This window comes from Hypanus sabinus, chromosome 4 (assembly GCF_030144855.1).
Source record: "Hypanus sabinus isolate sHypSab1 chromosome 4, sHypSab1.hap1, whole genome shotgun sequence".
NCBI classification, from domain to species: Eukaryota; Metazoa; Chordata; class Chondrichthyes; order Myliobatiformes; family Dasyatidae; genus Hypanus; species Hypanus sabinus.
The window spans coordinates 46,239,839-46,255,142 of NC_082709.1; the positions used below are offsets into that span (position 1 = coordinate 46,239,839).

At 39.4% G+C, this 15,304-nt stretch overlaps 1 protein-coding gene across 1 annotated transcript in view; it reads left to right on the plus strand.

Moving 5' to 3' along the window:
- Positions 1-15,304, plus strand: part of kcnh3 (potassium voltage-gated channel, subfamily H (eag-related), member 3) — a 604,827-nt gene that overhangs the window by 209,139 nt on the left and 380,384 nt on the right. The window contains exon 2 of the mRNA XM_059966998.1: positions 826-1,059. Within this exon, the coding sequence (XP_059822981.1) occupies positions 826-1,059 (234 nt within the window). The remainder of the gene's footprint in view (positions 1-825; positions 1,060-15,304) is intronic.

Genomic DNA, 15,304 nt, shown 5'->3' on the forward strand with positions numbered 1-15,304 from the left:
AGCCAGAAACACCAGCTCTCAGTTCCTCGAATTTATTCAGAAACAATTTCGTTCTGGCAGTGATATCTAATGTTATTTGTTGCCTACCTTCTCATTTCTGCCTATATTTCAGAAAAAGTTGATTATTCGATTGACCATATATGCCATGGCTCTGAGAATTCCCTAACCACTATTTATAAATGCTTATGAAACTATATTTCTTTGGTATGGTAAATGTCATTTAAAACTAAACTGGCTTTTCACTAGCATTTAAAAGCATTCAAACATTTTCCACTGATTCCCAAAACATCAACTGTTAATTCCCATCCAAAGATGCTGCCTGACCTGCCGAGCTCCACCATTGCTCTAGATTTCCAGCATCTGCACTACCTCTTGTGTGTAGCATTCTTTTATTTCTCTGGACAACTTACAGACTTCTCCTTCTACCTCACTGACCTGGAACAGATGTAAAGATCAGTATCATTTCCCTTACTGGTTTTTGATTCTCTCTACACATTCCCTTTGAGCTTGGCACACAACAGTGTGATTATTTTTTTTAAATCCTTCATATAATCCAAATTTTCTTGCATTATATATACCCACACAAGGAGGATTTCCTTTCAAGGTCTGTTTTGTAATCAACAATACAAGGGACATTCGTAAATCTAAATTTGATACACTCTCAGATTTGTACACAGGGTAGCACAATTCTTTAAGATTGAAATGTAAGGGAATTGCTTCCATATTGATAATATTTTTGTAACAGTATTTCTTTATTGTCTGGGGATTTGGAGATCCAATTTAGTAGAAAAGACAACAATGTGTTCTTGTTTTTCAATCCAACAGACAGCAACTTTGTTCTGGGGAATGCTCAGGTTCTGAACCTGTATCCGATAGTGTACTGCTCTGATGGATTCTGTGAACTGACTGGCTATGCTCGAGCTGAACTCATGCAGAAGAGCTGCGCTTGTAAATTCCTCTATGGAGTAGAAACAAATGAAGTCATGAAAATCCAGATTCAGAAAGCACTGGATGAAAAGCGCGAGTTCAAGACTGAACTTATTTTCTATAAGAAAAGTGGTGAGTAAACTGAATTAAGTTCACTTTTACTTTGGAATATGTGTTCATATATGCTTTCTTTCCACCTCATACAGGAGGCCATTATTTTTTCTTACCTCATCTCTACTGTCAGTTACCAATGCTGCAGATCTTTTAAAGGTGCTGATTATCTTCATTTTGACAATGAGTGTGCATGACAAACCAAAGTTGATTGTTGAGCCACTAAGGTCAAGGATGGACCCTCAGCTAGACTTGCTGGCCGTGCTTCCTTAACACACTTTATTTTCACCGTCTTTAGTGGACAACTTGGCTCGTGGGTGGAGGAGGCACGAGCAGTAGCAGATCTTCGCCAGGGATCAAAAGCATTCCAATAAGCTGCAAAATTTAAAACAGGCATTGGTTTTAACCAAGAGCAACAAAATCCAGCTGTTCAAATTCATTCTGCAAACTGTATTTTTTCTGAGCCATTAAGATCTGAAAGGATGCACTCATTTCTAGATGACTTATCTGAATGATTTCTGGAGAGGTCGGGTCATGGCACAGAGTTTGAAACAGTTTAATGTTTAAAGATGAGTACTGGATTAAAGGATTCACCCTTTAAAGCTGCAATGACTGTGAGAACAGCTCTCACTCTGACAATGAGGAGGGTGAAAGACAATGAATTTGACCATTCAGCCACTTGAATGCTCCACAATTCAAAAATGCTTCGGATGCTCTTGAAACATTTTGGAAGTGCACCATTGTTCACTTAGATCGCAAAATTAGTTACATCTTTGGAAAAGAGCAGATTCTGAGTATCCATTGTTCCCTGAATGGAGAAAGAGGAAGATTCACAACAGGATGCAGGCAGAATAAATGAGTGGACATAAAGATGCCAGAGCATAGCATGGGGGATTACAAATGTATTGACTGTAACAGGAAGAACTGCAAAACTTATTAACTAAAATAATGGAAATCTGTTAAATGTTGGTGTTCAGAGGATTTCAAGGATCTGAGAGCAAATCCCAACCTTAGTCATTTTATACTTGGCGATTTCTACAGCAAAAATATCTTCCAAATCAGCATTACAGATCAATGTAATGAACCATTTTCATTCAAAGATTCTATCCTTGACACAACAAGTCTAGACATTCAGAGATATAAAAGCCACAACATAAAAGCTTGATGTAATCTGAATATGACCTCCCTTAAATACTCAATGTAAGTTAGCTTGGCAGGCAGCTTCTCATCAAATAATTCCAAAAATGGGCAGGTCAGTGGTAGTTCCAGATAAATCTGAGTGAGGGTCAGTTAGCTAAGATTGCACTGGGCAAAAAAAAACACATCAATGGCATTTTAGATCAGCAAGCTCTTGCGAAGCTGGGTCCTTGCCACTTCTGGTGCTGCTAAATTTCCAAGAAACTAAAATACATAAAGTCTCCTCATTAAGTGATTTTATAGATGTTTAGTTGACCTCAGGAATGGTCTATCCTACTTTCAGGTTGGACAAATTCTTGCAGTACTTGGGACTTGACTGTCTGATGGTGATGCAGCCTCTCTGGCTCCAATCAGTGCTGAAATTTCTTGTCCTGTTCATCCTTTCTATGGTCAAAAAACACTACTGATCGTAAAGAACGCTAAAATCTGCAACTCTACCTCACTGGCTAGCAGGATATTGAAGGCGCTGTACAGTTACGTCCTAATACCATGGAGTGGGCCCTCACTCCACGCCAAGGCCTACCACAGCTACTCAGGGAAACAGGTGTTGGAAGTGCTGTGCAAGGACTCAGAAGTGTGGTAAGCATGCTGGCGTTCGAGCAAGACTTGATGCAGGCCCACGCTCATGCCAACTCCACTCGCTAAAGTCTGATCTAAAAAACAAGCTGGACTACCTGCATCTGTGTTTGGACCAATAGGAGATGAGGGACTGCTGCACGCTTGTCTTAACAGAAACATATCTCCCAGGCCTCCACTCCTGACTCAGCCACCCAGGGGTCAGAGATATTGTGATCTCCAATCAGACCCACCAAGGAGATCTGTGTGGCTACGTCAATAAGAACCGGTGCATGAACACCTTGGTAATGGTTCAGTGCTCACCACAGACAGAGTTTTTAATGGTCCTTCTACTTTGTGAAGGATTTCACTGCCATTGTGATTGCTGCTGTTTACACCCCCCACGCTAGTGCTGAGGAAATGTTCCTGGTCTGTACCAACGTTCATGCAGCCTCCAAGGCTGCCTCACTCTACACCTTGGATTCTCAAACCACACATCCATTTTGCTAATATCTGCATACAGACTGGCTAAACAAGTCAAACCAGCTTACAGGGAGATCAGCACCTAGCTAGACGATGTCACCTCAGCACCGCAGGACTGTATTGAAAGCACAGCTGGGACTGTATTCAGGGAGGTGGCTACCTATGATCATCACATCAACGTTGATGTGTATGTGGGACTGGTGACTGGCTACATAAGAAAGTACATTGATTAAACACTACACTGCCAGGGCAAGGCAGAAACCACAGCTGACTGCAGGTGTCCATGCACTGCTTAGGGACCAGGATGCTGTCTTCAGATTGGGGATAGAACAACTCTAAGGTCTTCAAGAGCCACACTCTCCCATGCCATCATGAAGGAAAACAAGTGTACTCACAGAAAACTTACAGACACTTTTGTGACATGTGTGCATGTGGCAAAGTATCGAAACCACAACAAATTAGAAGTTCACCCTGAGAGTCAACGACAACGACAACTCCCTTCCTGATAGGCTGAACGCCTTCTATGCAAGATTTGACGCCATCGATGATGTGACATTGAGGAAAAAGCTCCTCTCCCCCTGAGGAACAGACGCCCTGTTTGGCCGCAGCGGAGATGAAGAGGATCACACCCGCACACGGCTGCGGAGCTACCTGCTCGGGTGCTAGAGGACTGTGTGGCCCAGCTAACAGTGGTCTTAACGGATATCTTTCATTTCTCTTTCTAACAATCCATTGTCCCTGCAGGCTTCAAGGCAGCCACCATTATTCTGATGCTTAAGAGAGCAATGGTAACCGGCCTAAACGATTATCGCCCAGTGGCACTGGCCTCGACAATAATGAAGTGCTTTGAGTGACTAGTAATGGATTGTATAAAATCCCATCTTCCAGCTACATTGGACCCTTTCCAGTTCACCTGCCGTTCATTCCAGAGCACTGAGATGATGCATAGCCGCGGCCCTCCACTCAAATCCTGTCACACCTAGAAAACGATGCCGAGTACACCAGGTTGTTGTTCATCGACTTCAGTTTGACATTTAACAGAATGAAAATCAGGTTTAATATCACCAGCATATGTCATATGACTGGTCCTGATGGAAGTTCTTGCCCCAAAATATCAGTAGTTTGTTTCTTTCCCTGGATGCTGCCTGGTCTGCTGATTCCTCCAGCATTTTGTAGACAGTAAATAGTGCCATTTTGTAATGAGCACTTTCATGATACCTTGCTGTATTCATCAGAGTCTTTCAAAAGTATCTTTCATCTCTAGCAAATGGCCTTATCAACAATTGAGCCAGTAAGAATTTGGTACTGAAAATTACTACATTTTTTACAGTGAGGTCAATGATGTCAACATGCCCTAATAATAAAATATAATAATCTATTTTAGTTCATTGTGTAAAATTTGTCAGAGACCTGTAAAGGGTTTCTTTAAGTGAGGGAGGTGTTGCACGCCAGCAACTGCGTGGATCTTAGTGTTGAAGAAGCCGCATCCAGTGGCAAAGAAGTCTAATTCTGTTGAAGCTTTTCTCTATCTTAGCAGCCATTAAAGAGTATACATTTATTAGAGTGTACATTTATCTATTAAGAGGCTGGCTGGTTATGAAACCTTGGATCTAAGACACTCAGTTGCACAAATATCAGCAGTCAGCTAAAATTCTGAAATTCTGTTCTCTGTTTACCACCGTCACTCACCCCCACTCCCAGAAAATTCAGGTGTGTTTCTATTTTCCAGAGGCATGTGCAAACAATTTTGATGATTACTCTGAGTCATTGCATCATTAATCAGTCTCAGAATGTAATTTAATAGCATGGGTCCAGTTGGCTTGTTTATTCTTTATTGAGAGTCCATCTTGATGTGGGATATGTAGAAGTGCCATATGCACCTGGAGGAAGAAAATACATTGAAAATATTTTTTTCTGTTAATATGAGATGAGCTTCTGATGTGATCATTGAAATCTTATCAGATTGTGCTGTATGTTTGCTAACAGAGCAATAACCTTCCCAACTGATCCATTAGAAAGCAAGTCTTGGCCTGGCTCAGTGAGCCAGGTTACGACAAGAGCAGCTGTTTCATGACATTTTGGAACAGCCATTATTAAAGAATTCCTTTCAGGTAGGAGATGCAAATACATCTGCAATAGTGGGAATAAGGAAGGGAACACTGTGGGCACCTGACTATGATGGCAACAATAAATGCAAAAATAATCCATGTCTCAACTGCTTCCTAATCTGCTTGACTCCTTGTCCACCTTAATGTGAAGCTAGAATGAAGCAAAATGGAATTCTTCCTAGAGCTGAAACCTTGAAAACCAGGTTTAAAGATCAGCTTAGTGATGCACAGAGATCTTTGGCCACCTCTTTACATCTAAAGTGCATCTCTGCTTTAGGATGAGCAGCAGGATGCCTTTAACATCCTTGCCAAAACCATTGTTTGTTTAGGCCACATTAATTAAGTGGCTCTCTCCAATATAAATGACTGTCAATATGAGTAACGTGCTCCAGGGTATAGACAAACACAGTTTAATAACTAGATGGAAAAATTTTCAGAAGTGAGGTTTTCCCTTTCAGATGGTGATACGGAGAATCTATCAGCCATCATTTTGTTCCTACTGATCTGTAGCTTCAATTATCTCTAACATCTTGTGTACCTTCTTTTATCTCTCTCTGTCTCTCCCTCTCTCTCTCTCTCTCTCTCACACACACACACACACACGCATGTTCTCTCTCTTTCTATATCCCTTCAGTTTTGCTCGTGAAAATTCTCCTTTTGGCCACCTTCACCGTGGTGTCATTTACAATTATGTCCCCCATGAATCATCTTACAGACATTTTATTTCAGTTAAGGCTTTGAGCACATTTTTATTGGTGAAAATGAGAATTTTGTGAACTATTCTTGTGATTAGTTTATGCCAAAAAAAATCCTTAATGTGAAGTCTTCAGCTCTGTATTACTGATCTTACATTGTGAAAGAATATAATCTGTTCTGTATCAAGGCTGAGCATTAGAGATAGAAAGTGCCCTAACATTTGGTGTACCTGAAATAATCACGCTTTTTCTACAGCCCTGAATTTTGGGTGCCCATCTTGTCAGCAGGAATTGTGGGACGAGAGGTGGGTTGCAATTTGCCGATGTTATGTCGTACAGGAGTTCACATCTATAATCCTTTAGGCTGGGGTTCCCAACCTGGGGTCCACAGACCCCCTGGTTGATGGTAAGGATCCATAGTATGAAAAAGATCATAAACCCTTGCTTTAGGCTCTTGATCTTTCAGGTCCTTGTCCCTTCCGGGGCTGACAAATTTTCCTTATGCTAAAACAGATAAAATACATCCCATTAAGAGATGCAACAGACGTTTTATTTTGCCTCAAGGACAGTCAATCCAGGTTTATTTTAAATGGTGTTCTGTGTCCCCAGGGCATTGGACATTGATGCTTAGTGCTAATTGATATTGTGCCCATTTTACTCAGGTACAACAGGTTCATTGAGGTTTCACTCCTGTATTATTCTACAATTGCAAAACTTCGTCATATTTAGCAGGGAACTACAGATTAGACTAATTTTAGAGTAGATTAAAAGATTGTCACAACATCATAGGCAAAGGGCCTGCACTGTGTTATATTGTTCTATGTTCTATGACAGTTTGGTTATTTTGAACGTAAACTAAGATCACTAAATATTGTCAGTTTCAAAAGTACAATTGCATACTGTGTCATCTTAGCTCTCAAGATGTCTCAAGTATGTTTTGGAACAAATGAATTGTTTTTTTAAGTATGTTCATAGTAATGTTATTGCAGCTGGTGAGGCTTTAGTGCACTTCTTTGGAAAATATTGCATTATCATTATGAGGTGTCAATATTGCCAAAACACACAAATAATAAAACATAGGAATTTAGGCCTGAAAGTATATTTTAGTTTGTATGATGTGAAAGGAAGGGTATTATTAAAGACTTGTTCAGTCAAGTGAAGCAAAGCTGTTTAAATGAAAGAAAGCTTCTCTGCCTTCCAACAAAGCATTCAGAAATTTTATCATTAATTCCAAATCTATAGATTTTACTGTGAGAGTTGTAAAAAAAAATGTAATCACTTTCAGTGTAGCTATCCAGATAGAGACCATGCAGAAATGAAGAAAGTATAATGCTGGGTATCTAATTATTTGACTCTTGAAATCATTTGGTTCCCTCTTGTTTATCCCTGATCCTGCTGTGTTTTGAATATGTTGTGGCACAGTCTGCAATTTCACTTGACTCCTGCCCATTGAGGCTATCACAGTAGTAATTTCAAAAACAAGCTCTGTTCTCAATCAATCTTACCTAGAACTTCTACCAGGATTCAGCCACAGTCCTTGGTGAGGTAAAGAAAACCCTATTCAACATTCATCTTTTTGGGGTTTTTTTTCTTAAAATAGCAGGAGAAGTGTTACTCCTTTAAACATATTTAATGATTGTGATCCCTTTTAACTTCAGAAATACAGTCTCATTCCTTTATACAGAGATTGAGGTTCAATTCAAATAGTAGAATGTATTAATGTGGTGTTGTATATCCTGGGTGTACATATGTGAATCCAAACAATTTTAAATGCTAAACTCACATGTAAGTGAACAAAAATTCTATGTACACCTATGTATATTTCATACCCATTCTCAAGTATGTCTTACCATGTAAGTTAAGCCATTGTATCAGTCCAAAATAATAATTAGGTTTGCTAACTGTTTGTTTGCTCTGAAGAATATGCCATGAATAGCAAAGCAGTAAATGTATATATGGAGAAATGCATATATGGAGAAAAGTAATATGAGTGAAAGTTTGTGACCTTTGAAATTACGTCAAATTATCATGCAAAATTCTCTTCCCAATTCAGTGAGCTCTTTAAAGCCAGGAATAGTTGTTTTTCAAGGTTTAGAAGACCCATTACATCAGAAACTAAATTTATGATACTCTTTCGGATGGGATGAATTGGGGACTGGGATATAACAATTCAAAGTAAATTTCTTATCAAAGTATGATTATGTCACCAAATACTACTCTGAGATTCATTTTCTTTCGGGCATTCGCAGTAGAACAAAGAAATACAATAGAATCAATGAAAAACTATAGAAGATTGACCAGCAACCAATGTACAAAAGAAGATAAACAGTGCAAATACAAATAATGATGATAATAATAATATATAAATGCATAATACTGCAAACATGAATTATCGAGTCTTTAAAAGTGTGTCCATAGGTTGCGTTCAGTAATTGGTTCAGAGTTGTGATGAGTGATAGTATCCACTCTAGTACAGGTGTCTGATACTCGAAGGGTAATAACTTTTCCTGAACCTGGTAGTACAGAGACATGAGTCTCCTGTACCTTTTCATTTATGGGAGCAATAAGAAGAGAGCATGGCTTGCATGGTGGGGGTCTTTGATGACAAATACTGCTTTACTGTGCGTTCCTTTTTGTAAATATGTTGACTAGTGGGGAGGGCTTTTCCTTTGATGACCTGGGCTGTATCCTCCTCTTTTTATGGCTTTTCATTCTCGAGTATTGGTGTTTCCATATCAGGTGTGATGCATCCAGTCAGGGTAATCTCCACTGTGCATCTATAGAAGTTTGTCAAAGTTTTAGATAACAGCACAAACTTGTAAGATAGTAGAGGTGTGGCATGTTTTCAATGAAATGGTACTTATGTACTGGTCCCAGAACATATCCTATGATAGGATAACACCTAAGAATTTAAAATCACTGACTCCCTCCACCTGCAATCCCTAATGAGCACTGGCTCATGGACACCTGAGTTCTTTCTCCTGTAGTCAATAATTAGCTCTTTGGTTGTGCTGAAATTAAATGAGAGGTTGTTGTGGCACCACTCAACCAAATTTTCAGTCTTACTCCTATATTCCAATTTGTCACCAGCTTTGATTCGGTCAATGACAATGGCATCATCCACAAACTCAAATATGGCATTGGAGCTGTACGTAGACTTACACTCATAAGTATAAACGGAATAGAGCAGGGGGCTAAGCACAAAGCCACGTGATGCACCTGTGCTGATGTGGATTGTGGAGGAGATGGTGTTGCCAATCTGTATTGACTGGGTTCTGCAAGTGAGAAAATCAAGGATATAGTTGCACAAAGAGGTATCGAGCCCTAGGTCTTGGAGCTTAGTGATTAGGTTTGAGGGTATTATAGTGTTGAATGCTGAACTATAGACAATGAAGAGCATCCTGATGTATGCATCTTCATGATCCAGATGCTCCAGAGCTGAGTGAAGAATCAATGAAATGGCATCTGCTGTGGACTTGTTGTGATGGTAGGCAAATTGGAGCAGATCCAAGTCACTCTGCAGGCAAGAACTGATGTGTTTCATAACCAGCCTCTTAAAGTACTTCAATGGACGATAACTGAGGCAAGTTACCATGTTTTTCTTGGATACCAGTAAGATTGAAGCTTGCTTGAAGCAGGTGGGTACCTCAGATTGCAAAGCAAGAGGTTAAAGATGTCAGTAAACAACCCAGTCAATTGATTAGTACAGGTCTTCAGTACCCATCCAAGTACACCATCTGGGCTAGTTGCTTTCTGTGGGTTCACCCTCCTGAAGGATGCAATTTGGAATTAGAAGCCAGATGATGCTACAAAGAGTGTGTTAGATGGATATATATTTCAAATATTTCTTAGGAAAACTAACTGCCTTTCCATCTGACATTGAGCTCTGCTGAACTTCTGGATTTAACCAAACGGGATTTTCTCTGGAACTGAATTGCTTTAGAGCTACCCCATACAAGATTGGCTTATAGATCAGCACTACCTGATGTCCCAAATGGCCATGTACCTGAGGCTGATGGCCATCTTATCATAAATACCACTCACTCCCATCCAGGAGTAGAAGCAGGCATGAATCATTGACAAAGTGGGATTATATGACACAAGTTTTAATTTACATGTCAAGTTATACAGTTCAAAGTAGTAAGTGAACTTTCTCTTTGTCTCTACAATAAAATTTACTAAAATTGATTTAAAATATAGGGTGTGTATTTTAATTTCTTCCCACTTATTTTTTCAGTCATATTACTTCAGATGTTCTAAAAGCACAACACAGATAACCTTCATTGCCCAAGGTGAGGTCAGCACTTGAAAAACCTCAAACATGCTCATAGGAAAATCTTAAACATCTGTTTTTTGACTCAGTAGCCATGTTCTGACATATTACAACATGCATCTAATACGACACATCCTTTTTCATGTATTCTTCATTCTCAGCTCACCACTGTCAGTTGTCTGGCACGATGAATGCTGCCCTGGGCACTATTGGCATTGAAATGCAAATGATAAGCTCTTTAAGGACATTAAGGATGGCTCTTATTTTGAAACAACTTATCTAGAGGTCAAGTGGTGACCTTTCTTAAATATTTTAATTACTCATCATGTTGGAATTCTAGGATGATTAAATGCAGAGGCAATGTATCTGAGAAAACCCCTATCAAAACCTAGATTAGCCAAAGCACCTTCATCCCTAAATGCTAAAATAGTTTGCCCTGAACCATCCTATGTCTTCAAAGAGTACTGGACAAAGTTCAAACCAGTGAATTCAAAGGGATACTGTTATTGTATTTGGGAAATTAAAGATAAGCAATGTACCTTAAAAGTTCCAATTTAATGCTACAAGATTGGGAATAGGGAACAGCTGCATATTAACAGGGCCTGGATCAGCTATTGGAGACAGACGGTGGTGTAGCTAGCAGAGCTGTTACATTACAGCTCTAGTGACCCAGGTTTAATCCTGATCTCTGTTGCTGTCTACGTGGAGTTCACACATCCTCTTGTGAACACATGGGATTCTGCCAGATGCTCCGGTTTCCTTGTCCCTAGAGTAGGTAAGTGGTGGAATCTAAGTGGATTTTATGGAACATAAAAATATTATAGGACTTTATTGCAAACATGTTGAACCTCACATCCTTGGCTACCTTTTGCTTTGATAAATGTAATTAATTTTTAAATAGTTATATGACTGCTTTTAGATCTTTTAAGGTTGTTATCTTTGTTTTCAAATGCTTGCATATCCTCACTCCTCCTTATCTGCAATCCTTTCTATAGCTAAAGGTCTCAAAGCACTCCAAAATCATATTCATGTCTTTCCTCTTCTACCTCACAAATTTTCTGCTACGGTCAAGCCTTCTGAACTCTGGACTTCCTAAAACTGAAACAGAAAATGCTGCAAATACTCAACAGAGTGGCTGCATCTATAGGAAGAGAAACAGAGTTAATGTTTCAGCTCAAGGCCCTTTGTCAGGACAGAGAAGGAGATGGAAGAGGCTTGTTAAACCGCAAGGAGGATGGAGAAGAAGAGTGAAAATGGGGTGACCATACTGATGACCTGTAAACAGTTCATGAATGGGAGCAGTTAGGGAATGAGAAATAGACAAAATAACATAGAGTAGGAGTGAAAAATGCAGAGAAGGGAGACATGCTCAACACGTCCTCAACTCCCAGAGAATAAAACTGGGAGGAAAACTAACAATCTGAGCTGACATCACATTGATACCTGATACAGATGGAGAAATTAAGTAACCTGAAGTGTCCACATTCAGAGTCCAGAAGGCTACACCATGCCCAGCTGGAAAATAAGGTTCTGTTCCTCGTCTGCATTGGGCCTTGTTGATAAGTTTGCCCTGTTACAGTCAAAGTGGGATGGAGATTTAAACTGGAAGGCAATTGGAAATATAGGACCCTGTGGACTGAACACTGGTGCTCAGCATTGCGGTCTCTCATTCTGAAATCTGTCTTTTGAGCTCTAACAGTAGAACACAACCTCGACCTGAAGGAATGCATAAAAGCTGAGAATTTTTACAAAAAAAACTAGCTACTTGTACTTCATTTTCTGGAAAAAAAAACATTTCCCACTTCCCTAAGTTGGGAAACTGGATACTTTTCACTCTGTAAAACCCACTCTTTTTGATCATCAACTTTATCTGGGAATGGTTCATATACATAAAAACAATATAAGACATAGGAGCAGAAATAACCATTCGGCCATCAAGGCTGCTCCACCATTTCATCATAGCTGATTTATAGTCCCTTTCAACCCCATTTTCCAGCCTTCCCATCATTACCTTTGACAGCCTGACTAATCAAGAACCTAGCAACCTCCACTTTAAATATACCCAATGACTTGGCCTCCACAGCTATCAATGGCAATATATTCCAGAGACTCACTGCCCTCTGGCAAAAGAAATTCCTCATCTCTGTTCTAAATGGGCATCCCTCTATTCTGAGGCTGTGCCATCTGCTCATAGACTCACACTATAGGAAATGTCCTCTTCACGTCCACACTTTCTAGTCCTTTCACTATTCAATAGGTTTCAATGAGATTTCCCCCCTCATTCTTCTAAACTCCAGCAAGTACAGGCCCAGGGCTGTCAAATGCTCCTCATACATTAACCCTTCCATTCCAGGAATAATTTTCATGGGCCTCCTCTGGACCCTTTCTAATGGCAGCACATCTTTTTCTTAGATAAGGGGCCCAAAACACCTAACAACACTCCACGCGGTCTGAATAATGTCTTACGAAGCTCCAACATTACATCCTTACTGTTATATCCTAGTCCTCTTGAAATGAATGCTAATATTGTATTCGCCTTCCTTTCCACAGATCAACCTGCAAGTTAACCTTTAGGGAATTCTGCACAATGACTCCCAAGGGCCTTTACACCTCTGAGTTTTGAATTTTCTTCCCATTTAGAAAATAGTCTATGCCTTTATTCCTTCTTTTAAAATGCATGGCTATACACTTCCCTACATTATATACCGTCTGCTGCTTCTTTGCCCATTTTCCCAATTTGTTTAAGTCCTTCCATCAACTCCCTGCTTCCTCAATCTATCATCTGCCACAAAGCCATCAATTCTGTCATCCAAATCATTGACATACTGTATAACGTGTAAAGAATTGGTTCCAATCTGTTCCCCCTGTGGATGACCACTAGACACCAACAGCCAACCAGAAAAGGCCACCTTTACTTCCACTCTTTGCCCCCTGCCAATCAGCCAATCAATCCATGCTAGTATCTATCCTATAATACCATGGTTCATATCTTGTTAAACGACGTCCTATGCAGCACCTTGTCCAAGTCCGAAACCTCATCTTTATTAATGGACTCCGACATCTTCCCAACCACTGAAGTCAAGCTAACAGGCCTATCATTTCCTTTCTTCTGCCTCCCTCCCTTCTTAAAGAGTGAAGTGACATTTACAATATTCCAGTTCTCCAGAACCATTTCAGAATCTAGTGATTCTTGAAAGATCATTACTAATGCCTCCACAGTCTCTTCAGCTACATCTTTCAGAACTCTGGGGTGTAGTCCATTGGGTCCAGCTATCTTATCTACCTTCAGACCTGACAGCTTCCCAATCACCTTCTCCTTGGGAATAGCAACTACACTCACCTGCCCATGATACTGCTGAATTTCCAGCATGCTGCTAGCATTTTCCACAGTGAAGACTGATGCAAAATACTTGATAAATTTGTCTGCCATTTCCTGGTCTCTCATTACTATGTTCCCAGCTTCATTTTCCAGTGGAATGTTATCCACCCTCACCTTTCCTTTAATCTTTATACTTCTGGGAAAAAAAACTTTTGGTACCTTCTTTTATATTACATATTGGCTGATTTACTCTCATATTTTACCTTTTCTCTCCTGATGGGTTTTTAGCTGCATTCTGTTCATTTTTAGAAGCTTCCCAATCCTTTAACTTCCCATTAATTTTTGCGATATTATATGCCTTCTCTTCCTTCTCTGGTGCCTTTGACTTCCCTTGTCAGCCACAGTTACCTTATCCTCCCTTTACATGAGCCAATCTCCAAGAAAAATACAAGTTATGTGGAAGGTGACAGAAGGCTTGATGTTCTAAAGAATTGTGTATCTTGGAGGAATCATAGAATAATACAGCATTGAAGTAGTTGACCGAATTCTGTTTAACAGGAAAATAGGTATCCTGCATTGATATCAAATAGGGCAGACACTTTTCTTTTCAGACATAGAAAGTCCTCTATTGTGACAAATCGGATTACATTCAACGCTCAAGAATTAAGAAGGAATTTGATTATTTTCTCTTAAATGAGAGTTTCTTGTCCATTTGTAAGATTTTTTTTTCAACAAAGCAACACAGAGACAACCAATGAATTCATTATATGGATTAGATTGTTAATCAGATAGGGCATTAAACTAAGAGCTTGTGATTCCGGCAGATGCACTTAACAGATCTAATGGCAGAGTTCAGGAAAGAAACAAGAGTGTTCTCCCAGCATTAAAGCTAAGAAAACAAATTATTTATCCATTTACATCATTGCTATTTGTGACACTTATCAAGTGCACATTTCCAGCCACATTTCTTGTGTTGCAAAACAATAGTTGTATATCGAAGTGCTTTAAAGCATCCTGCAATTAAGAATGTCATTTATTTGTGTAACTAAACTGAATTAAAATAGACACAAAGATGATAATGCAAACAATTTTAGTAAGAACATCAGTAGAAGCTCAGCAATAGCACAAATAAACTGCATTGTTTTTACTTCAAAATGGATGCTGGTCTGATGCCACAAACTGCAATGAAATCAATGGCTGCATTTAATCAGTTTTTAGTTTTAGCTATAATGCTGGGAAAAGACACTTGTTTTCTTTTCCGAACTATGCAAATAGATCTAATCAGTGCATCTATAGGAACCACACCCTCTTATTCCAAAGGCTGGTGGGAAGGGAGAAGAAGGTGGAAGAAATTGAGTTATTGGATTTGGAAGGGGTGGAGGGAAGGGAATCAGTAGAATTGTGAGTTGGTGTAATATAATGGAATTTCATCCCTGCAAGCTTAAAAAAAACCTTGGGCGTAGATTTCCTCAGTTCTGACCACGTGCTATTCTCCCTTTACTGGTTTTGTAAATAACTAATAAACTTGATTCAAGTTGTTACACGTTTCAAAATGTTTTTATAGTTTATTTTTTTAAATTGTTTTAATTAGCTCATTTCTCTTCAGGAAATAGCTTCAATTGCAATATTTCAATCA